The sequence below is a fragment of the Glycine max genome, chromosome 14, assembly GCF_000004515.6.
Source record: "Glycine max cultivar Williams 82 chromosome 14, Glycine_max_v4.0, whole genome shotgun sequence".
NCBI lineage: Eukaryota > Viridiplantae > Streptophyta > Magnoliopsida > Fabales > Fabaceae > Glycine > Glycine max.
In genome coordinates this window covers 2,618,529-2,644,703 of record NC_038250.2, presented here as the reverse complement: position 1 = coordinate 2,644,703, position 26,175 = coordinate 2,618,529, and the positions used below count along the sequence as shown (strand labels likewise).

General features: G+C 32.5%; 2 protein-coding genes across 4 annotated transcripts; one reads left to right on the top strand and one right to left on the bottom strand.

Moving 5' to 3' along the window:
• Window positions 1-7,507: 7,507 nt before the first annotated feature.
• LOC100817923 (rho GTPase-activating protein 7) lies at window positions 7,508-20,053 on the top strand. Of its 2 annotated transcripts, none has more exons than XM_006595711.3 (23): window positions 7,508-7,962; window positions 8,046-8,120; window positions 9,031-9,067; window positions 9,722-9,798; window positions 10,201-10,271; window positions 10,351-10,429; window positions 10,520-10,664; window positions 10,878-10,997; window positions 11,571-11,648; window positions 12,171-12,226; window positions 13,261-13,330; window positions 13,864-13,951; window positions 14,730-14,973; window positions 15,447-15,668; window positions 15,792-16,124; window positions 16,320-16,372; window positions 16,654-16,714; window positions 16,803-16,886; window positions 17,583-17,696; window positions 17,791-17,957; window positions 18,472-18,541; window positions 19,036-19,230; window positions 19,396-20,053. In XM_006595711.3, the coding sequence occupies exons 2-23, from the start codon at window positions 8,067-8,069 to the stop codon at window positions 19,579-19,581; spliced, it is 2,604 nt and encodes an 867-aa protein (XP_006595774.1). In that variant the 5' UTR covers window positions 7,508-7,962; window positions 8,046-8,066; the 3' UTR covers window positions 19,582-20,053. The 2 variants fall into 2 exon arrangements, with proteins under 2 accessions (XP_006595774.1, XP_006595775.1); XM_006595712.3 differs by having other exon boundaries at window positions 7,510-7,962; window positions 16,323-16,372.
• Window positions 20,054-21,661: 1,608 nt separating this feature from the next.
• Window positions 21,662-25,683, bottom strand: LOC100499819 (uncharacterized). 2 transcript variants are annotated; one of them, XM_006595450.4, is made up of 7 exons: window positions 25,192-25,683; window positions 23,888-23,956; window positions 23,228-23,319; window positions 23,051-23,131; window positions 22,868-22,965; window positions 22,706-22,787; window positions 21,662-22,128 (listed from the first exon to the last, which is right to left on the bottom strand). In XM_006595450.4, exons 2-7 carry the CDS (start codon window positions 23,916-23,918, stop codon window positions 22,090-22,092), a joined length of 423 nt encoding a protein of 140 aa, XP_006595513.1. In that variant the 5' UTR covers window positions 23,919-23,956; window positions 25,192-25,683; the 3' UTR covers window positions 21,662-22,089.
• Window positions 25,684-26,175: the final 492 nt, after the last annotated feature.

The window sequence follows — 26,175 nt, the reverse complement described above, 5'->3', positions numbered from 1 at the left end:
TGGATAAATATTAAATTGTATAAATTTTTAACGAACACATATATAATAAAATAATTTACATATTTTAAAATTTAAACGTATTACTCTCTTATCTCCAAATATGTTATGGTTAGTTTATTACTGGAAATACTAAGAAGTAGACAATTATGATACTTTCTATAAAAATGATGAAAGTTTTAATTTAGTAGGTACTAGGTTATAAGTTTGTTTATGTCAATAAAGAAGAAAAAAACAACTTTATAAATTTATCGGGCTTATGTAGAAATATTAACCCCTCTCCCCCCAGAAAACTAAAACTCAAATATAGTTGAGTTTGGATCCAGTGAATTCAAAATTATAGGAGTAAGAGACAAAATATAAAAACTTATAAGGCTTGCTTGTGAATTTTGGTGAAGTGAGAGGCAAGAAAGGACATTTGCTCTCCCTCACATGTGAATAGGTTTCTTACTGAATTCAACTATACCTAACTACTTATCTTCTTATAGAGCACTTGTTTTTCCATATATTGTCATATATTGAGTCTTCATCTTGCTGGTTCAAAAATCTTGAGCAAAGGGCTAGGACTCTTAACAATGGCTTAGAGAAATTAAGGGACAGTTAACTCATTCATGCCTCCAATGGCTTTAAACATTTCAGGGATGATACTTTCACATGACTGTGGCAGTGATGCCAAAAGTACTCAATAATTTTCAGAAATTACAACCACAACTTGAAGCATCTTCCAAAGGTACTATCAGTATGTATTAACATTATTATATGAAGCTTAGGAGCATCCAATTGGTGAGGAAAGTTGATCTTGTCCTTGAAAATATAAAACTTCCCTTTTTGCATCTAGATTTTTTTGCCACATTTACCTTGATTGCACACCCCATCATGGACCATGTTAGGCATCTTCACATGGTATTGTCCTTCCTCAGAGCATTAGAAGACAAGATTCTATTAGCTCCTTTATCCCCACATTCACACTATGTACTGCATGCCTGACTAAATTTTCCTCACTGATTTTATGATTTTCAGGAAATAGGCCACATAATTAAGACTTAAGAGTTACTTGTTCAAGCTACTTCTCAAATAATTAATCATATTCCCACTCTTTCTTCAGTATCTACTAGCTTTAAATCCCTCATCAACAGTTTCTGGAGCAAACACTGTGATTCCTCTTCATAAAATGAACATTATTGAATCTTGCTATGGCCCTTAATTGAAGTACGTGTCTGTGGCATTTTTACCTAAGAGCATCTGTCGCAACATGACATTTTGTATCAAGAAATCCATGAATACAGAATATGAATACAATACCATACGGACATAAGGATAAGATAAATAGTACTTCGTAGGACACGATATGGGTACAGCTATAGCAAATCATAAGAAAATTGTATAAAATTAGCATAAAAATATAAAGAACTCATGTTTTAAAAGACTGTGATGGGTAATTGTGAACATTTATTAAACGTTATAATTTATTTATTCTGATGTGTACGCTATAATTTATTTAGTTATCATGGTATTCGTTCCATCTATATTTTGAAATGTTACCGATTAATTAAAATTTCTTCACGTGGAATGTGTGTGTGTGTATATATATATATATATATATATATATATATCACTGAGATACTGTTGGGTCAGTGAGAAACAGATTTGTTTGTACTTATTTTTCATGCATCAAATGCAATCACAACAAAAGCATGTGCAACAGAGAAAAATTAAATTTTACGTATAAAGGTGGAATGCAATACGTACCAGAAACACAATATATGGGGATGTAATTCATATGGATACTTAGGTTATAGAAACTCTTTTTTTAAGTGAATTTGGTAAGCCGTGTATGCAAGATGGAGAATTCGATTTAATGAACCTTCGATTTTTTTTAGAAAATTCAGTAATCTAACCAAGATAAATACTACATAGCATTTCATAATGTGAACATCAAACTTAAATAAGAATGTTCTTTTGTTATGTGAGTAATGATTTTGATAAGGGTAGGGGGATCGAGGAAGAAACAAAAATACTATCTTCTCTTCTGTTAACGTGAAATCTATATATAGCTTCGATTCTTTCATAAATACACAAATATATAAGACTACCATGATGGTTCCAAGTAATCATGGTGACAAGCAGCTGAAAGTATCCAATGAATGCTAAAATAGGAAACCATAATGAATATTTGAATCATCAAGTTTATTGGCAGATAGTCATTTTGCAATACGCAAGTATATAACAACGTAGTACCAAAGAAGGACTACGTTACCTTTTGACTTTTCAGAACTAGTAATTCATAATTGAAATTAACAATATTGTTCTTCTCCTCATCCTTGCGATTTTTCTGACTGAATTTTGCTGCCTCAATCACCCTTATGAGAAAGATTTCTTTCAATATGGGTCACATGTGGCGTGAGTTTTAAGTGGCATTATTGTTTATTGGACAATGGCCGTCTAAGGAATCAAAGTTTTTCGATATAATCTGTTTAGATAACATCGGAAAAACATGATGACCATGTCTTCTTAAAACACTTTTTTTTAGTAATCCTCTTAAAAAGAATTTTCTTGGTATAAAGTGATAAGATTATTAAAAAGAACAATCACGTCATATAGAATTATGAATTGCAGGCCTGTTTATGCTTGTTTTGCACTTAAAACGCGTATGTGATCTTTCTATGTTTATTTCCTTTCTAATAATGTTTTTATGCTAAAGTATTGGACCATTCATTTCGAGGGGGGACATGATCGGTGACGGAGCATAAGATTGGTGGGGGTGGCAATTCTTTCCCCCCCAAAAGGAAAATTTTAAGTTTTGTCATCACTATTTATGGTAATTCCAATGACAATATGCCATTTAGAATAAAGTTTTACATTTCTCAGTAATCATGATGATCATTACAATTTATAGTTAAAATTAAAATGGGAACTCTGAGAGGAGAAAGAGCAAGTTGATTAGAGGTAACCAATTTGCATGGCAAGGTACTTGACAACGTATACAAATAATGAGGATTCGATTGGTATTAGGCATATTTATATCTCATACTAAGCCGGGAAATAAAAAAATATAATCAATTTAGAAATTAGATAAAAAAGATAGAGATCAATTAGTTTTTGAAAAAAAAAAATAAAAAAATACGAATTTGATTTAAGGACAGAAGTGGTTAGGGAATGACGTCATATGTATCTTTCTATTGGGCAAAGACAACATTATTATTGGATTTGGCTTCTGTCCTGTCCCTTCCCCCCTCCCCATGTTGTCCCTGTGTTGTCCCATCAAAATAACACTACATAACAACTGTGAAGGGAGAATAGAAAAGTCAAATTCACTATTACGGAGGAGAAATCAAATTCACTATTACGGATTTGACTTCTCTGGTATCCCTTCCCATACTGTCTCATCAAAATAACATTACATAACAAATGTATTAATAGTTAATGGTGATGTGCTTCTTGTATGCACAAGATATCAAGTTCAAGCACCATACATGATCAATAATATTTCTGAAAAGATATTTAATTTTAGATAGCATTCCTTCCATTCTAAAATGATTAATGTTTAAGTCTTTGAAAAAAATTTCAAATTGATTAATATTTCCATTTTCTTAATGAGATATGAAAATGTCTATTTCAATTTTGTTATGTAATAAATAATGTTATTTTAAAAGACCCAATAAAATATTTATTGAAATTAGGAGAGAGAATAATATCATTTTAATAAAATTGTCTCTTAATAAATATTAATTTTCTTGAAATACTTATTTTATTGGTTTGTGCAAAAAAATATTAAACATTAGTTATTTTCAAATGAAAGAAGTATAATTAATGTAATAGAAAGGAAAACAAAGAAAAATAAGTGTTAATGAGATATTTATAATGAAAGAGATTACATATTTCTCCTCTTATATTTTTTTAAATTTTTTTATAAGGTTACTCCTCTAGTGTTGTTCTATCCTTGTGTACAAAAAGTACTAGTGGTCTGTGCACTACCTTACAAATCCCTCTATGTGTGTTTTTTAACATATGTTCCTTCTCATGTTAACTTTTTTTTTTGTTGCTCTTTTTAGACATTTTAGCCTCTCCCTAATTTATGCCATGGTTTTGACATTGCGCGTTCCTACCCACTTTGACCCGTAGCCCGATGCTAAGTTTGGGCAAACAATTTACTTAGCATAACTTTTTAAGGTTAATTAAGTTTATAATTCTTAACTTTTTCATATTATAATTTATGATCTCTCAAGATATTTTTAATAATTTTTAGTCATTCATTACATTTTTTATCATAATTTTTGGTTTCTTTAATTTTTTTAATTTTAATTCCTAATTTATTTTTATTGTTCAAAAGTAATTTCAAATATAAAAAAAAGATTTGGAAGTAATAAAATTACTGACAGACAATAAATAAATAAAAATTGTATAAAAAATTCTAAAGAACAAAAATTTAAAATCTATAAAAGTTAAAAGATTAAAAACTTAATTAATCATTTTTTATAAAAAAATACTAATTGTTAGAATATTAATTTTTATTAGTAAAAGGGATTGAATTCATGATCTTTCACTCTCTTTTGTTTCTCCTTTAATCATTTAACCCATCTTATATTTTTAATTCACTAACCATATAGTAAATGGACTAACCAATTGATCCTAGTTTGTCTTTAGTACAAGAATGTGTTACTAAATTATGCCTTAAGTTCATTCCATAATTGAAATATAAACTTATTTATAATCTGGTTTGCTTGTATTGGCAGTGAATTTTGAGTTTGGACCACCCTGATTAAGACCAAGGAGAGATGATGGTGTGAGAATGTGATGGGTTTGGTTGGGTGGTGACAAGGAAAAAGGTACCCAAAAGACAAAGCCTAGCAAGTGTAACCTTATTCATTCATCGTGTCCTTGTTCTAACCCAACCAGACAAATTGTCCAGAGCAGCAATTCCACCGGCTACCTTCACAACCGGTCACCCCCTCAACAACTCTGTCCCATGTTACTTCTTTTCTACCACTGCACGAGGCAATGCCAAGTGCAAAAAGAGACAAACAAAGACCAATGAAATGCTCTTATCACAATTGCACACTCTTTATTATTTTTAGTATTATAATAACTATTACCATCATATTATATATATATATATATATATATGTATGTGCGATGGGTTTGTTGCAGTGTAAGCTAAGCTTCAATAAATGGACCATTTTAACTTTGACAACTTCTTTCATAATGAAAAGACCAGAAAAATACAAAATAAAGAACGGTAGATGGCTCTAATACAAAGCCATAATTATGACTATGTGCTGTTTCTTTTTCATCCCTTTTTTCCTTTTTCTAAAAAAAAAAGTGTTACTGGCATGCCGATTATTAAAAAAAGAAGGAAAAAAGAGTATCCACTTGGACTGTTCAAAATTATTTCTATAAAAAAGGAGTTGAAATAAGATAATGAATTGTTGATCATCCTCTGAGCATTCTCACACTTTTCGGGTGTGAATTAATAACCCCCTTTGATTTTTGAAATACTAAATCAATTTTGGTACTATCAATATTTTTTTCTTTTTAAAAAAAAGAGACATCACGTTAAAACATTTTATCTTTGCTTTTAACAGATTTCTTATTGTATTTTAACTTTAATGTGACTCTAAAATTTAAATTGCATGATGCTGTTAATCATGATACTACATTATATTTGAACCTCATACATTAATTAGTGCCTTAATTTGTTTAGTTGTTACAATAATACTTATTTTGAACTTCCTAATTTTACAACAAAAGAATTGCTCCTTATAAGTTAGAATCAAAACATCCCTTTGTTGCATTAATTGATCATAAACGTGCTGAACATATATTGCATTACCCAAGTTCAAATCCATTTCATCATAAAGCAGATTTTCTCCTTTTAAACAAAACTAATAAAAAAAAGAGAGAAAAGCATGCGATACAGCATGTTGTAGGTGTTTCATCATAGAGCGTTGAGGCTTATGCGCAGAACAGAAGAGGCAATCGCGGAATAAGAGGGAGTTGTTTCCTACATTATCTCAAACTATTTTTCCACCAACTATTAGGATTCGTTAAATTAAAACCATTTTCGTCCTCAGACTTTATTATCTCCAAAAGAATAAGTATGGAAGATGCAAAAAGAGATTAATCTTAGAGCACCAATAAACAATTGTTTGTTGGCAAAGTCTATGAATAATCAAACCTATTGTTAATTGGTGTTATGTTATATGAAACTCAACAATCCCCTAAGATGTCTTTCATTGGCTTGCTGAAAGGAACCTCTTACTCTTACAAAGTTGTTTTTTTGAACAAGGTTCTCGCCCTTTATGCTCATTTATTCTTTTCTTACTGGAAATCTCTTAAACTTTAGGCTCAGATTCGTGATTTGACTCATTTCCACAGGTGTTTCACTTTTTTGCAGCGCATTACTGATCCTTTAATTAAGGACAGATCCACCTCAGGTGTTCAAGGAAAATTTCTTTGTCTGGCTATATAGCAATTACAGTCTACTGCATTTGGCGGTATAGGAACAAACTGATTTTTGAAAATTATCAATCTTCGTAATAGAGGTTATTAGCAAGATTAAGTTTCCTATGTATAGACAAACACATCTGTTGCTTTTGTTTGATATAGATCTTATTGTATTAGGGAGACTTTTAATTTTCTCTAGCAGTGAGATATGTCCTGTTTATTGTTATATTATTTTGGGTTTAATATAATTTACATTTTTTCCAAAAAATAAACCATTTTCGTCCTAATCAATGAAATTGACACTAATTTTAAACTCAAAACTAAAATAATTTAACCAAATAATTAAATACAAGTGTTTAACATACAAAGTTAAGAACTTTAAATCATTTGAGTAATAATTGAATTTGATTTTTAATAAAAAATTATTAATAAATTTTTACTTATCTTTCAATCAAATTTTAGAATAATAATTTAAAAATGATTAGAAGAAAAGATCATTAATAAAAATTATTAGAAGAAAAGATCTCATGAGTATTTATTATTTGTTGAATAAAAAGTGACAAAATGGAGAAATACTCTCTCAATATTACTATTTAGGACACCAATGAAATTGTGCAGCCTTAAACAGGAATTTTACCCAAACTCGATTTTCATTTGATTCTTGATTCATGGATACTAAATGAACTTTGGAAAGAGGTTACTCATCAAACAAGATTTTTTTTTAGTAAGATCAGAATTTCACCTAAAAAAATGATTGTCTATACCTAGACTGCATAAATTATTTATTCAAACTAAAAATGTAAACTATTTTTTTTTCTAAAACTTTATTTGATGTGATCTATATCTGAAGATTTTTAATTTTTATAAAGTAGTTCATACAAAATTTAAGGAGGTGAATGAATTTGAATTAGAATCATCACCATCCCAAACCAAAATCCCACCATCCATCTGAGACCATTATTTATGTGTTTAGGTAACAGTCATAATTTACAGGCACTAACCCTGGTATGTTGCTGACGTGGCTCATTTTCATTGGACAATTACCTGACAAGACTTAAACTTGACTATATCGGACACAATGCCCTTACCTTTCTCCCCCTCTTTCTCTCTCTACCCTTCATTCTCTCTCTACCTCCACACTCTCAGAAGACAACAGAAGTAGGTGAAAAGCAAAGAACCCTTTCTTCTCTTGAGATTTTCCACATCACCACCGCAACACAACCACTGTTGCTTGCTCATCGCACCTAATCTGCCTCAAAATGTGCGAAAAAATCGCCAAGGAAGTGACGGAAAATTGAAACCCCAGTAGGGGAAGGTCTTGCCTTTGTTGTGGCTTATGTGAGGATACAATCAAGTTGGGATTTTCGAACCCTAGGCGCTGAAAGTTTGAGGTTTTTCAGTCAGATCTCAGCGATTTTGGTGCTGTGGCTTTTGGGGTTGGAACTCACTCGTGGATCTCTCTGATGGGTTTACTCAATAGGGAACTGTGATTGGTTTTGTGGGGTTTTCAAATGTTGAAAGGTTAGTTTTTTTTTTGTTTTTTTTTTTGTGGGGTGATGGGATTTTGTTTGGGTTTGAAGTGAGTGGCAATGCTGGTTCTTCAGTGATACTGTGTTTGTGTGGAAATGTCTGCTCCTTCAGCGGCTTTTGAGCGACCGAGACCTGGGGCTTCTAATACGGTACGTTTTGTTTTGGAGGGGCAGATATTATGTTGACTTTTTTTGTTGAAAAAAATTGATTTTGAGTTAATGCACATTGTAGCTAATTAAAATTTGAGTTTTAATGGAAGGTTGTGTTTTGTAGATGAATTGATTTGTTGACTGAACTGGGACACATTTGGTTTGGCCCTTGTTTGTCTTAGTAGGACAATGTTAGTGATGGAGTGAAGGAAGTGAAGTTTGGCGTTGGTTATGATTTCTAGTTGAATGTTGAGTTTGATGAGGGAGATGTGTGCAGAGTGTATTTTAGCTTGGTCCAGTTAAAATTAATATTTTTTATTCCATAGGCAGCGAAATATTAGGTTAGTTTAATTGAAATTTAGTCAATAAGATTAATTTTCTTTTCAATAAAATTAATATTTGCGGTGCATGTTAGTTTAGTTAAAGATTTTTTTTTTGCATTTATAATTATGTGGCAATGAACGGGATTTATGTGGGCAATGTGATTGATAGTTGCTGGCATGTTGGAGGCTGAGATTAGTACCTCCGATTTCATCTTTATTTATTTACTCTTTTGTTAAATTTAATAAGGGATTTTACAGTTTGAAGGATGAAAGTATATTGAGCAATTTAACCCATTAAGTAAAACCTATTAACACACCCATTTATTGAACTACATTGCCAAAATGTGGAAAAGCTAGGAAAACAATATAGGGTAGCTGACAAATTTGAAGAATATATACTGTTGTTAAATAATTATAATCTTGATATCTGCTATTCCTAAATATGATGCTATTAGTATTTACCAAAGGATCAAGTTGGATTTGGAGGGGGCGGGGGCTGTCATGCATTCTGGTTACACTTGTTTCATTTCAATTAGGTTTAGTCAGGAGCTACCCTGTGGTTCCTAACAGATGTTACTATTTGGCAGGTTTTTAAAAGTGGCCCACTTTTCATATCTTCAAAAGGTTGGTGTCTGAATCTTTGTCTCCCCTGATTGTTTATTTCTTGTCGTTTATTTTCATATTCTCTTGAAAGGAGTTTTTTTTTTTTTTTGTTTATTTTGGTAGCTTCTTGTAACGACTAAAGAATCACTGAAAGAAAACTGTTTAAACTTCCAGAACTTCGAGGGTCTGCACCTCCCACTGCCCAATTGGCCCCAATCCTCTTACAAAATGACAAGATATCCCTCCCTCAAAACACCCTTCTTATTTATAGGAAAAATTCCTTAACCAAACTATGTTACATAACTAACTCACTAACTAATATAACTGAGAGAAAAAAGACTGTGCACTGACAATGTAAGAGGATGACAGTTTTACACTGTCATCCAATCACAATCCAACCTTTATGGTAAGTTTGTAAACTTTTACAATATCTACCTAAAAAGTCATACCAACGATGATTTGTGATTGGATGGCAGTGTAAAACTATTTTGCCATCAGTGCAGTGCATGACCATTAAGCTCTATAACTAATAGATAGGTAACTACTAACCTATTGCAACTATCTACTAATGGGGAGTACCTAACACTTCTGTTCTCTGTGGATGGTATTTATTATATTCAAATTAATCAATGATATAGGAATTTATCAATGTTATCCCATTTTGATCTTTTGTAGGAATAGGCTGGAAGTCTTGGAAGAAGCGGTGGTTTATACTCACACGCACATCATTGGTCTTTTTCAAAAATGATCCTGTTAGTATTTCTCAAATCTTTCTCATTCTTGCTATGATCTTTATTTGATATCTTTTTTTGTTCTGCTATTTGTGTGATTCAATTCTTAATTAAGCAGATATGGTTACAGATCATGATTTTGATGACAAAAATTAATATAGTGATTGATTAAGCTTTCTTGATATATGAACTAATTTACATTTTATGGATATACTTTGTGCTGATATGTTTTGGAAAAATGGCATTTATTTACTTTACAGTTCTTATTGGAGAGTAATACGTGACTGTAGACTAATAGAGAATTGAATAATACTATAAAAGTCTTTGCTATTAGTGCTGATTTATTTTACTCCAATATATCAACTATCGAGTTACTTTTGTTGTTATTATTTATAATTGTCTTTACTTTGATTGATCATGTAGAGTGCCCTTCCACAGAGGGGTGGTGAAGTAAACCTGACGTTGGGGGGTATTGACTTAAACAATTCAGGGAGGTATGTTGGATAAATTGATTTTTTGTAGTTGTAAATTTTGATGTCAATCTGTCTAAAAGTTGTGAATTTTATTTTCCAGTGTTGTAGTTAGAGAAGACAAAAAGCTTCTTACAGTATTATTTCCAGATGGACGTGATGGGCGAGCATTCACCCTTAAGGTGAATGAGACTTAAATTCAATTGTACTACTTCTAAATGCCTTTTTAATTGTTGGGCCATATAAATTCTGATTGTTTTCTCAAATATTAGGCTGAGACATCAGAAGACCTGCTTGAATGGAAGACAGCTCTTGAACAAGCCCTCGCACAGGCACCAAGTGCTGCCCTTGTTATGGGACACAATGGGATTTTTCGGAGTGACGCAAGTGATTCTATTGAAGGCTCTTTCCATCAATGTATGTGCTCATTATTCGTTAAATCTTATTCATTTTATGTTTACTAGCTTATATTAGTTATAGGTCAATTCTGGTGTTGCTAGGATTCTGTGTTTTTCTATTTTAAATTTCTTAACATTTTATTTATAGGTTTGTACGGATTTTTGTCATTCTTCTTTTTCAATAGAAAAGAATCTGTCCTCATTTTCACTATATTTTGTGTGGTGCTTCCAGGGAGGGACAAACGTCCAATTAAGTCTCTGGTTGTTGGAAGACCAATTCTGCTGGCACTAGAAGATATTGATGGAGGCCCATCTTTCCTTGAAAAAGCTCTTCAGTTTCTAGAGAAGTATGGTAAGTTATGATCTTCTATTATATATGTGATGCAACTGCATTTTATTTCACTTTTTCTCCTTTCATGTTTCAAATTTTAGGAGTTACTTGTTCAGTTTTATTTCTTTATAGGCAGCTTGTTCAAAATTTATTGGCTAGTCGGTCTGTTTGGATAAGTGAACCCTGTGCTTAAGTTTTCCAACATTTTGTTCAACTGGAGATCATGTTGCATTGGATATTTTGGTTTTTCTTTATTGGTCGTGTTGCATACTTGCGTTAAAATGCAAATTACCTCTTCAACCTTGGTCCTTTGGAGAATAGCCTGTGATTTAAAATGTTGTAAATTAAGCTGCTTAATCGTTAAATAACAACATTGGTGTGCAATCATTGAAGCACATTGGACACTTTAGTTCATCTATCAGCAAAGCCGATGATTCCTTTGTTTAATAATTTGAGTGCCTTCCATGTGATGTTGATGTGGCTTTCCGCAAAAGCACCTGACTGCATAATGACAAAGAAAAATGTTGAATGCACAACTTCTACCCTATTCTTCAGTGAAGGGCTTCTGCTGATTTTACTATTTTTAATTTGCAGGAACTAAAGTTGAAGGAATACTGCGACAGTCTGCAGACGTGGAGGAAGTAGATAGGAGAGTTCAAGAATATGAACAAGGTACAAACAGTTATCTTAAACGTCCTAGCACTTTACATGCATTTGAAGAGAGTAGGTTGTTGGTACTTGGTACAGATAACGTTAATGAAGTTAATTGGGCTTCAAGAAAAAAAATAGCAATGAAGTTCATTGGGGAAACAGCAAGGAGAGAAAAAAATATATGGGAAAGGAAATCTAACTTTCATAAATCCTGATCATCCAAAATGACAAAGAGGTGTTTAGAGAGGGGTAGAAGAGATTTTTAACCAAGCATATCTATGCACCTTTTCAAGAACTTTGTATTGTTCTGAAGTAGTTGTTCTTTCTTGCCATCCAATTTATGTTATAAATTATGCTGGCTACTTTTAGAATCAGCCACCCTCTATATGGAACCGATGTTATGAATATTTTTGTAGTTCAACCCTTCTGCTGGTGAAAGACCAGTAAAGATAATATCCAGACATAGACACTCAGTTTAATATATGGATTTATTTTTTGATACATGAAACTTATGAATGCCTTGTTCTTAATTGATATTTCCAGGCAAGACTGAATTTGGTCCTGAGGAGGATGCCCATGTTGTTGGTGACTGTGTTAAGGTATTTATTCTAGTTTTCCATCATTGGTTATTTAATGAACATAAATATTTGAAAAACAAAGAAGCAAACTATATGTTGAACACTAATCATGGACAAGAAAATCCTCTATCTAATATTTGACATGCCTACAAACACTAAGAAGTAGGAAATGTGGTAGTATCTAACCTACACATCATTCAACAGTGGGAACAGAGAATTATTGATCTCAATTTTACATAAAGTAAAGTTTAAGCTTTCCAGAAACTTTTTCCGTTTACTTTAACTAATAGAAAGAAGGACCACACAAGAAATAGGATAAGAAATCCTCCTTAAACATAGAAGCAATTGAACGCAGAACAAAAACATCAAATCAAAAACTGACAATCACATTAATTATTAGTGTAAAAGAGCTCAATTGCTCTGCATGTCTATTGTCTACTAAGTAAAAATTCTGAAAGACTGAATGCTGAACTGGGAAGAAAGGCATAAAAATGAGTTAAATTTTGGGAAGATTTCTTGTGCCAAACCATCATGTTCATGCAACCAGTCTTAAAACCATCGACCCTACTTGCATATTAGATGTCATAGTCATATAATAGCTATTAAAGAACACACTAACAAGAATTGCTGGAGGACCATTTATAATGCTGTTGTGTGCTTCTGAAAGAAACATTGCAGCAGCAATTTTTTGTTTTACATATCATTACCAGCAGTAGCAAACCCCCTTTTATTCAAGTAGTCATCAGTATTGTCTATTAGCTTCTAGTCTAAAAGCCGGTACAATCTAAATGAAATCTGGTGTACTTTGTAAAAAATTTTAATATAAGAGCACCGGGCTTTTTAAATAGTATTTCTGTGCTTACAATTAAGACGTTGAGACCATGACCTGTTATCAATCATGCATTCTTCCATCAGCTTAAAAGATTAATAGAACCTGATTTGGAGCAGCTATTATTTTGGCTAAATCAATGTAATTAATACGGATCCTGGATTTTTAAAATGTTCTGTTGGATTATGCATTTTATTTGATGACAATCCACTGGGTATATTTACAGCATGTTCTAAGGGAGCTGCCCTCTTCTCCAGTTCCTGCTTCATGCTGCACTGCTTTGTTGGAGGCTTATAGTAAGTTGAGCTCTATGTTTAATTTCTTTATGACTATATGTTCCGAATAGGTGGTTTAGTTTTGTTCTTTAGAAATGCTGCTAATTGCTCTGTTTATTTTGCTTCTTTTTTTCGTTCAATTTTTTTTATGGAATATGTTTAACCTTTGGAAAATATAACAACTTATCCTTTTTCTTTTTTTAAAAAGCTGTTAGTGTTGAAAATTTTCTGTGAAATATTGAAATGTGTGGACAGGTTCAGCTATGTTTGGCCCACCTTTTTTATGTGGCTTAAAAGCTACTTTAAATTTGTGTTTGATGTCAGCTACTATCATTGACTGTCCTATTTAAATCTCACCTATTTTTTTTCCCTCACTTTGGACTTTATTTGCTTCTTATCTTGGATGTGCAAAATTGCTTATGTTGATATGTCTAATGCTTATGTACTTCCCATCACAAACTGTTCAGTTGTTAAGTTTTGTTGCTTTTATGGTGTTCTTTAATTTGAATGTGTATATATGCTTGAGTTAATTGTTACTGTTTTTATTTTACAAGAAATTGATCGCAAGGAAGCTAGGATTAATGCAATGCGCTGTGCTATATTGGAGACTTTTCCAGAGCCAAATCGACGTTTGTTACAGAGGTGCTCTCTCTCTCTCTTTTCTCCCCGCTGCCTTGGCAATGACACACACACACACACACAATTCTTTCCATTTGTTGTATCTTGTTCTTGATGGTAGAATAATTAAAAATTACACTTGAAGAGAATGTATATTGGGTTTTCTTGATTTCTGTTTGGTTGGATTTTAAGTTAGAACCTTTATGCTTTTGGAGTTTTGTTCAGGTTTATGTGGCTTTAAGAAAAAAACCTCTAAAAAATACAATACAAGGAAGTTTTCACTATCTTACCCTAAGATATTTGTAACCTATGATAATATCTAGTGATACGATAGAAGATTGGTGTAGCACCCATTGAGGAAAAGATGACATAAAATTGGTTAAGGTGGTTTGGGCATGTACAAAAGAAGGCCACAAGAGGTGCCAATTAGCAGAGTAGATTGCATGATTTTTTAACTTGGGAAAAGGAGAAGAGGGAAACCAAAATGGACGTTGGAAGAAATCATCAAGGGAGATCTCAGACTTAATAATATTTCTGAAACTTTGGTTTTTAACTGTGCCGAATGGCGTTGTGTGATCCATGTAGCCGACATCACCTAGTGAGATAAAGTTTTATTGTTGTTGATAATATCTGGTTATGAGGAATAACCTGTTGCAGTTATTATTATGTTGATATGTAGTAATAATACCTTAAATTTGTAGCCTACTTAATCTGAGAAATGCACTTGTATAATCTCAAAATGACAAAAACAAATACCCTTAATTTTTTCCCCATAATTTAATTTTTATCTCTACCTTTGCAGAATTCTGAAGATGATGCATACAATTGGTTCTCATTCTCAGGAGAATAGAATGACTCCATCTGCTATTGCTGCTTGCATGGCACCCTTGCTCTTACGGCCTCTGCTAGCTGGAGAATGTGAACTGGAGGATGAATTTGATGCCAGTGGTGATAGTTCGGCCCAGCTTCTTGCTGCTGCTAATGCTGCTAATAATGCTCAAGCAATTATTACAACTTTGTTAGAGGAGTATGAGAATATATTTGATGTAAGAAACTCTCAATCAATTTGTATTCTTTTGATTAATTGCTTTCTGGTTTGTGTATGCTTACAATTAGGAAAAGTAACTTCAAGTCATAACCTTCATTTATGTTTTGTTTAGCCTGAGGTATCCTGATTACTCTTGGGCTCACCCTTTTTTTTGTCCTTATATGGGATTCTTTTGCTTGTACCAAAGATGCAAACTTACTATGAAGTTATGCTGTGGGACTTGTTCATCAAGTTAACTGTTGCTATAAATTTCAATCCGTAGATTGTATAATGAGCTAAAAAGGTTTGACCTCTTGTAGCATACGTTGTTCCTACTTCCTATGATGCAACTAAAATTGAATGTCTATTCATGTGACTAATGATTTACCCGTGGTCAGTTGGCAGTGTTTGCTAAATTTTTCACTTCCAAAAATGTATGTTTTTCATTCCTTGATTCAATTCTGCAACTTAAGTTTATATCTGCTGTTTCAGGAAGAAAATATACAGAGATGTTCCATGTCAGCAGATTCTCAGGTTGAAAACAGTGGGAGTGAAGATTCAACTGATGATGATAATATAGATGTGAAAGAAAATGGTTACCATGATGCAGAGAATGAAGTTGATCAGGAGACAGATGATGATGCTGATCGTATTCAGAGTGGAAAATTGAGTGAGAGTAGTGGTTATGCTGGCAGTGATCTTTATGATTACAAGGTTATATCCTGCAGTGTTATTTCCTCTGTTATAGAGATTTATATAGATTAAGCTCTTGCGGTGAGTAGCAATGTTATTTTCTTTTCCCTCTATCCTCTAAAACTTTTCTTTATGATCCTGCAGGCATTTGGAGGTGATGATTCCGATGTTGGATCCTCCAGTAGTAACCATGCTAAGACTGAAAATGCTAATCTTAATGCTGTTCCAGATACCCCACTCTCTGAGGATCAAAACAAGCAAAGAAAGGGCAGTGAAAACCCAGTTGATGAGAATGATGCTTCAAATTTGTTGCCTTCAACTGAATCTTATCGATCCATGGGTGAGATTTTATCTTCTATGGACCCCGGCAACCATTTACCCATGCCAGTGATTGAATCAGGTTCTGGAAAGCAAACAAGTAAAGCTAGTAGTGCTAGTTTCAGTTCTAAGCGGTCGACATTCTGGGGAAGGAGCAATGTGAGTTACAGGAATCACAATTACATTAACAACCATTTATAGGACAATGATACATTTATGTGACACTGAATATGCTAGCAGTGGATATACTTAAATTATGCTATGTGAGGCAAAACTGATATTTTCTTCCCAGTTTTTGTAGTTTTGAATTTTCAAGGTAAATACATGGCATCTGATAATTTGTTCTGATTTAAGCAGCCAAGGAAGACACCGTCAGTGGAATCAGTTGATTCTTCTGGAGAAGAGGAGTGAGATACTTAGCTTTGTACTTTTTTTCTTTGTATAATGTGCTCTTGGAATGTGATTCTTGATAGAATTCCTAGTTATTCTTCAATGTCTTCTTATAGATTTTTTGGATAGGTCGTGTTAGGTTCTCTAGCTTGGCTTTTTTCATCAACTGTAACAGCTATGTTTTGTTATCTCCTTGCATTACGTGATTTGCTTTATACCTGTCAGCCTTTTTCACCTTTTTTTCTTCTTTCAATTTTATACCTTGAAAACAAATAACTAATACTTTTGATGCCTGTAGGCTTGCTATTCAGAGACTGGAGATTGCAAAAAGTGATTTGCAACTCAGAATTGCAAAGGAGGTGGATTTTTTTATGCCTACTTATTTTTATGCTGAATCATATAACGAATAATTTTTTTTTAATGGAATTGGTCTTATTTTCATTTTAGGCTAGAGGCAATGCAATTTTGCAAGCAAGCTTAGAGAGAAGGAAGCAAGCTTTGCATGAGCGGCGCTTGGCACTTGAACAAGATGTACATATTGTTATATCTCCCTCCAATATGAATTGTGACTGTTTAAATTTAATTTGCGGGTTTGCCCTGTGCTTTTGCTGCTTGTTTTTAATGTGGCATGTGATTTCATTTTCTGGACATTCTTGGGTTTGACATTCCGGACATCATTTTTGCTGTTTTTTTTTCTTTAAATTGATTGAACCCTTTAATTTAAATTGTGTAAAATATTCATGCAGAAACTAAAAATGGTTTCTAATGAATTTTCCTTGTGTATTACAACTTATGCAAGATGTGGGTTGTTAATAGTGGAACCGCTTTACATTGATTTATGATATGGATAAAATGCATTCTACACTAATGGAGGTTTATAAAAAATTATAATTTAAAGTGTTACTTGCTGGAAGGGTTTTCCATATTGGAAAAATGTTTTTTCTTTTGTATTCTGAATGGCATTTTAAAGCTCTTTTGAAGGTATACTTCTGCTGACTGAAGCTCAGGATTTTATAATCATTAGGGCCAAAAATTATGCCATATCTTTCTTTTCGCTCAATAGTATGTGTCCTGTTCGATGGTTATTGTTTCTTTTGAAAGTAAATATGTGAAAGTCTTTTATCCCTCATATTTTCTGTATTTTCTTTTTTAAATTCAAATGGATATAAATCCCCTCATCATAATTTTGATCCCTTAATAAGATGCAACTGATTTTTTAATCTACAGGTTTCAAGATTGCAAGAACAGTTGCAAGCTGAGAGGGATCTTAGAGCTGCATTGGAAGTAGGCTTGAGCATGTCTTCAGGACAGCTTTCCAGTTCACGTGGCATGGATTCCAAGGTGATTTGATATTCTTGTAAATTTTAATAGTCGTTTTCCCTTTTGTTGATGGCTTTCTCAGTACACATTCTGTAAAAAATCTGCTATTGTACAGACAAAGGCTGAGCTGGAGGAGATTGCACTTGCTGAAGCTGATGTGGCCAGGTTGAAGCAGAAGGTTGCAGAACTCCATCATCAACTTAATCAGCAACGACAGCATCACTATGGTTCACTTACTGATGTAGGCGATCGATACCAACATGCCCAAAATCATCCTCAACAGTGAGTATGCAGACCTATGATATTTTCAATAATAAGAAAGAGAAGGAATCTACATGTGAAAATTTAAGTATTAACTATTACAGCTTTTGATGTACTTAAAAATTCAAATTGGTGCCAGTTCCACATGAATTTGACACCAAATCCAATTTAAATAGCAAAGGGTCTACTGACATATTCCAACTTCAAATGGCTAAGTACCCACTAAAGTTGATGTACAAAATATTGGAGTTAGAGAAATTTTCCTAAAAAAAGGAAATGAAATGTTGTAATATTTCCAATTTTCTCTTTTCCTTGTATCCATAATAAAGGGTGGTTTGTATAACTGTATCCTCTGCATGCGTGCTTGTACTCACTCTATGGTAATCAGTTTAAAGTTTTAAGCATAATTTGCCTTTTCCAGACCACTAGTTTGTTGCTGCATTTCTTTAAAGTTTATGGGACCAGTTTTTAATTGAAAGCCATGTGAACTTGTTAATTCCTTTAGCAGTTATCTAAGTCTTTTTGACTTGTGCAGGAGGTTTCTTCAGCAAGATTTTGATTCAACCCTGGCCTTTGTTAATCACGAGAGGAAACAAAGGACTGAGGTATGTCTTATAGTCTATTTCTCAAAATCAAAATTAAAAGGAAAAACAATCAGGAAGATGGTTGAATCTTCCCTATGTTAGTCCAATCCTTTCAACTCCTTCCTGTTAGTATTAAATGATTACATGAGTTGATACATTATTACACACAAGTTAGTTCCATAATTAACCTCTAATCGAGAAACATGTCAAGTTCTTTTCTTTGCTTTTGTTGTAAAACTTATTCTCATCATGACCATTAAAAATGATATAGAATGGTTGCACAAATCAGGAATTTTTATTACTGGATTCATTTCTTTAGGGTATTAGAATCCAAAATGCTTCTGATCCAAAATTGTCTCTGGTTGCAGCACTTTCCACTCTAATTTAGGGATCTATCATTTTTTATTAGTTCTTTTTTATGATAAAATTAGTCCATTACTTATGGATGATATCTTCTTTTATGGTTTGAAGCCTCTTCAACAAGGTTGGTAAAATTTGCCTTTTCATATATGCAGGAGAGTTTGTTGGGCACTGATTGGAGAAATATCAAAGGACAAGTATTGGCATCTGGTAGACAGCCTTCTCGAAAGCAATTTTTAGAGTCAAGTCCTAGCGATTCCAAAAGTACCGAGGCATCAACAAGCATGTCTGTCGATGATCTCGGTGCCCTTGATTCGGCCTCTGTGCCTTCCACCTCAAGAGCAGCAGAGGTAAGAATTAAGTTAAAGAAATGTTGTAATTATGCATAATTCTAGTAACATCTTTTTTTTTTCATTTTGTCAGATGAGTATCATAAGTATTTTGCTAATACATTTTTGCAGCATCTTTATCCGCTTCCAAATAATTTGGAACTAACCTAGTTGCAATGGTTTCAGGTGGGGGAATATGCAAGACATCCATCAGTAGCATCTTCAACATTAGTAGAGTTAACTACTCGTCTTGACTTTTTCAAGGAACGGCGGTCCCAGTTGATGGAACAGCTCCATAACCTTGATTTGAATTATGGTTCTACAACTTCCCAAGACTTTGTCTATAAACCGTCGTCGCCATCATGGAGTTGACTGGCCAAATCATAGGTGCTTCATAAAATCCGTGGGGAAGAATTTTGGCTGACATGTATATCCTTTGAGTCTGACTTATTGCATATATTTTTATCCTTCATGGGTCTGTACTGCTTCAATCTCTTGTTTCCTATTTAATTTTTTCTTCTTTTGGTAGTGAAGTTAATTGGAGTTGAAATGAAAGGCTTTCCTTTTGGTCTTCAGGTTTTCTCTTTTTTTAATAACATTGAGTTCTTTTGTTTCTTTAGGGGAGGGGGTGGAATTTGGTGTAATTATATGGCATGTCAATAGATGGGGAATTTTGTTGAACAAACAACGAAAGTGAAGAAATTTTAATTACCGTTTTGGCAAATTCTTTGTACATAGGGACATGCAATTGCCAGTTTATATGTCACCTATGTGGAATGATTGGTATGTAATTGTTGTATCTAGCAGGTTGTTTGTGATGCTATTAAATTATTTCTTTAGTATAGCGCTCAGCTTTTTACTCCTGCGTATTCTGACTTTCCTAAAATCATCTCAAAAACATGAAAAACTTGGCATGTTAGGTGGAAACGAGTCTTGTTCGTTTTATTTTATTGAATTCGTTTTTAAGATGGGCATGGCTAACAATTAGTATTTACTGGGAATTATAAAGTTGGTTTAGTGGGAGAAGGGAAGATGTTAGGTTTGAATTCCTTTCGTTAACAAAAATTAAAAAATTAACCATTAATATTGACCTTTTAAAAAATATTAATATTTACCCTTAAGTATTTGGAAGAAGTTGCTCTTTTGTCGTTGAAGCCAATGCAGCAATTAATATTAAAATAGAACAGTACAATTTGGTCCAGTTCAGTTATTTATTTCACACGTATAGATTTTTTTAAAAAAAAAGTGAACTGAATCACTTTATGAAAATAGTTTTGATTGAATCGGACTGTTTTTAAAATGTGGCTTGGTTCAATTTTTCTCAAACAGTTTGATGTTTTTGCTTACTTCTGATTGTATTTATGATATTTCTTTACATGCTATATTATTATTCTGAGATAAAAAAAAAATTATATTATTGACAGGTTATTGATTTTGGTATTAGTTACCTTAGAGTTAACTCCAACAATAATTTATAATTAAATGATAATATATAATTATTTTATATTATATTATATTATTATTATTATTATTAATATTAAGTGTATTCAAATGTTCAATAGATTAATCGTGATGTATTTCTTGTTTTAACAATATATAACTATAGAACTCGCTGAATAAGAAAATACTTTTAACATGGAATGTTTCTTAGTGTGTTTGGATGGAGAAATTTAAAATTTTGAAAAATTTTAAATTCTAAGAATTTCAAATACTTTAATTGAAATTCTTTTATTTTCAAAATTTTATGTTTGGATAAAAAAAATTAAAATTATGAGGATGAAAAAAATAAATGAAAAAAAAAGATATGGTTGACATGCTAATTATACGTGTTCCTCTATATTCACATTCGATCGATATTGTAAGAGCTGAGACGGTGTTTCTTGAAGACGGTAAGAAAAAAATTTCAATTTCTCACATTTTAGAAGGAAATTGAAATTCCAGATTTTTAGTTGTTTAGAATTCTGTTTTAAAATTCTAAAATTTTAAATTCTTCATAAAAAGCATCCAAACAATGAATTCTAAATTACAAAAATTCAAATTCTCTAATAAATTACTTTTCTCAGTTAAAATTCTCTATCCAAACGCACTCTAAAGATAATCCATTTAACATCCAACATCTCTTTCTTTTTATTACATTATATCTCTTATTATATTATCACATTTCTCTTCAACTTCTTTGTCTCTAGTGTTAATGAAACACATCAGTGTTCACAAAACTTTAAACTTTTTCAATGATAAACAATTGGTTTAGAGGTAATGCGAAGGATAATTTATATTACCAAAAGAGTTTTCTGAAACCAATTAAGATCATCATTTGTATATTGAGACTTGAAGAACTGACCATAATAGAGAGAGACATAAATAAAATAAAATGTTGTATAAATGTATGAGTTGTTATATGAATAACAGAACTCAGCCTAAAAAGAAAACAGACGCAATTCCAAAGAAGACATGGGAGTCAATGGTAAAATATTTAGAGTAAATTACACTGCAGATTTCTAACTATATTGCTGCAATAACATCATGTAATGTAAAACCATTATATTCCTTTTACGAGTTTGAACAAAAGCCACCATGATACTTGGCGGGGACAACTCCCAAAGGTGTCTGATTGGAATAGTCCGTAGATGGAACTAACCACTCCCCATTTCCACCAAGCATTAGAATCAATAGGAGCCAAACAAGAAGTAAAGTGAAAACTGAAACCTTTTCCCTTTGCAAATTTCTTTCCACTAAATGACTACAATGATAAAATGATAACCATTTTCTACCATCAAAAAGCGAACTAAAATCAGTTAGATATCCATACTAGTATTTTCTTTACATTGACTTACAAAAGCAGTCCCTACTAGTTACATTATGTTTTCATAGATTCTTGTGTTACACGGGCATTCGCTTGCCTCTATAGCGGTCAAACAACTGCAAAAACACAGAAAATTAGCAAGCTCAGTTGGAAAATTTCAATTACACAGAAGAAGTATCACTCAACAATCTCTAGACAGGTATATAGAACCAACAATTAATGTCAGATTCCTTATCGAGACCCACCAGGATAATGTTAAAAAAAATGAACACAATGATGAAAGTTTTATAAAAAAAAAAATACATGCAAAAATGGATCAGCCACCTCCACCCCCCAAAAAATTCAGAGGACTGTATGGCCTCATTTGTGGTTCATCATAGCCTCATTGAAAAAGTGAAAATGTTTTTAAGCCTAACCTTAAAGCTCTTTTTTCTAAATTCAGCATCAGAAGACTTTAGTTTGGCATTCACTAAATACTGTTGCTTTTCCTCTTTACCCAATATGTCACTATCATTCACATCTATTAATGAAAATCAATACTCTCCAATCAATCAAAGTGAGTAAAGATTTCTTGATAACTTTCATGAACACCAATTATTAATATGGTAGCATCCAGATTAGTAAATGTGTAAGATACTTTTGTGAAGACTTAAATGCCAGGTTAACGCGTTTCCATTCATCACAAATACATACCGATCGAATAAATGGTTGTTGAAACAACCAACCAAGAACAGGAATCTTCTGTAAGAAAACAGCCAGTGTAGGCCAGAAACCACTGCACAGTATAATCCACAATTAGCTTTAAGCAAACAGACATACTCAAACACAACAGATTTCTTTCAAATTGCACCAAACCTGAATAGTACGATGAACCCGTAAGCCTCAACAATCATGCCCAAAATAGGCCATCCCATGATGAGAATAAAGAACCCAACACCAAATGAGATTGTTCCCTTTAAGAAGGTAAAAGGTGAGCAGGGAAAATTTACCATGAAGAAAGCATGACACACCAAGTGAAAAGACGTGTAACAAGTTTACCTTGAAATTACTTCGTTTCACAAAGAATTGCATAGTGGATTTTAGCCCAATGGTTATGGACACTCCAGAAACAAACAGGATCTAATCATGCAGATAACAAGGTATAAAAAAATATGTATTAAGTAAAATTAAATGAGAACCAACTTCTATAACAAGTAACTCGTATACAAATCTTACATTTCCCATGACTAGCAATCCCTTGTCGAAGAAGAAGATAATTCCAAGGAATGAGAAAAATATACCAAAGCCAGTTAATCCTAATCCAATCTCTGTATCATGTGCCAATCAAATACATTAAATATAGCAATAACAAAATTGTAGTAGATATAAAAAACGTAATGTAGAAAAATAGTACAGTTTAGTCAAATCAATCCTTGTGCCAATAAGTATGATACCACAACATAAAGACACTAATATATTTCTTGAAAACTCTATAATGTTATTACTAGGCAAACTAATAACATACATCTTAAAGTTGTCTTTCCCCCAAGAACCTGAAGAAAATCAGCATGATGGATAGGAATACCATTACTTACAATGTGATAAGCAATACCATTATTGACAGATTTCAATTAGCTTCATTAGATGAAGTCGTTACTTTTAAATAACCAATTTTAAGAAAAAAAAATATTCCTATAAAATTAAAATCATATTACTTTTGACAAGAGAATTGGGTAATTACATTAAATTATAAAAATGGCTACCCTGTCTAATATGTTTATGGAATTATAGCTAACACCCCAATAATTTATTCTCACGCATAAGCATTAAAGACAACAGATCACTTCATATAATATCATTTTCTTGATAAGAACAAAAATATCATATTACACTTACTCTTTTGATCATTCATCTCAAAGGAAACCATTTTGCAAACAATTCAGATGTTCAAGCACCTTGCCCTTGCTGAAACACAATTAAATAACCAAACTCAGTTAATAAATGAGTGTAAATCATATTCTTTATGGACAGTTTAATTTATAGATCATACTGCAACACTACTAACACCATGGGAAATCTTAATCAAAGAAGAGATCCTGGGACAAACAACTGCAATGTTCAGCTCCCACAGAACAAAGCATGTGCTAAACGTTAATTTACCCGCCCATAAAATATCAGTTTTCCAATCGAAATAGTTCTCAGATATAAAGCTGCTTGTGTTCAGAGAAAAGCACAGGCAACAGTATAAGTAACAAAAGTTTAAAATAGTAGCAATGCAATTTGATGTTTTACTGTTATAGCAATTCAAGTATAACTGTGTAATAGAAGGGCAACTACAATAATCCATGAAGAAGATGTGCATATGATGTACAACTGTCAAACCTAAAATTCGAGTCATTCTGAATGCCCACATTAGTTAGTCAACTTGAACAGCTCATACCAACAGCATTCTTCTCTAATCAATAAATTATGCAAGAATAGTCTTGAGTTTTTCCAAATTTTGGAACCCCACTATGTCTTAACAACTGATACCCAGCATTTTCTTTAACTAAATTGCACAGTTTCCACTCATTTAGCCTAAAGGTAAAATGCAAGTCAAGAAAGAAATGAATACCAAACATAAATTTTATCTGCACACATATCAAGTATAACATTCTAGTGACCAAATAGTCAATACCCAATCCAGGGCTAAAAAATTGAAGGCTATTTCGCTACACCCTTTACTCACACTCACACCTTAACCTACCCCAATAATACTAACAGGATCAAAACCCAAGCCATAGAAACCAGAATTGAAGGCTCCACAAAAACTAATACAGTACTAAGCACTAGATCTATTAAGCTATTCAAAATTAAACGAAAGCATCACACACATTCAATATTCGCTACAAGTGTTGCATAAGGTACGGTTAAAATCACATTTATAAAAAATGGAAAACAGATGCAAATAAAAAATAATAAAAACAATTAGAAAGCTAAAATTACTAAAAGCAAAAATAAATTTGCACAGATACTAGTCATATAGCCACTTTTACTTCTACATAAATATTTTCTAGCTTTCTCGAATTTTGAATAATCAAATTTCCGTAGAATAACGATTGAGAACACGGATTCGCAGCGCAATTAACAATTATCCTCCACGGTGGCTAAGCATTTAACAACGATTGAGAAAATATTCAACGCTTCTACTTCAGTGACACCTTTGATGAAAACGAAGTTACGTAGTGCATGCTACTGCTATGAATTCTGGTGAAGAAAATCCTTCGAAATTGAATGTGAATTTGAACCGAGCGATTCAGAGAAAGAGAACGTTCGGGATTCGCAAAATGAAAGCGTAGTGAAAGAGAATTGAAGTGAAGTGGTGGGATCTCACATCTTTGGTTTCAGTAACAGAAACAAATCGATCCAAAATCATAAACAGAAAAAAAAAAAAAAATTAAGATGCACGTTCACTCGTTCAGTGAGAGGTAGAGAGGTCACCGGTGTCGGGAGCGTGGCGTCGCCGGAATTAGTTAGAAATGGTCGCCGGAAGTGGTGGTGTTGAATAAGAGATTCTCAATTCTCAAATGCAAAATATTTTTTTGGTCAGAAAAATAAAAATTGCATTGATAATAGTAATCGTTAAAACTCGGCCCAATGTTAATTTAACAATGCACGGGTTTTGAAAGTTCAAAATTGCTTTTAGCCCATACATGAATCCTTCTTTCCTCCCATATAGGTATCCATCCCGTGTCTTTTTGTAAATCAACCAAATTATGATTATGTTATATAAATTGGCATGTAATGAAAATATGATTTTGTTGTGAATTAGCAAAATTATACTTTTATTGTGCTTTTTTTTTCCAGGAAAAATAATGTACAATAAAACTAATTATTATGTTATATATTTTGTAAGGAAATCATATTTCTGTTTTACTTTCTCAATTGATCTATAATAAAATGGTAATTCTGCTGAATTAGTGAGGGTGTGAAAGAAGAGTACGACAAAATCACAATTGTGAGAAATGGTATCTTTGAAATTTGAGAATATTGGTAGGATAAGTAACAACCCCAGGGTGTTACACAATTGAGGCATTGAGTGTCTCAATTTAGTCATGAGAGTAAAAATATGAAGGATTTTTTTGTTGTATCTATTCTTACTTTTAATAACAACTTTTACTACTTAACAGTTTTCTAACTAGATA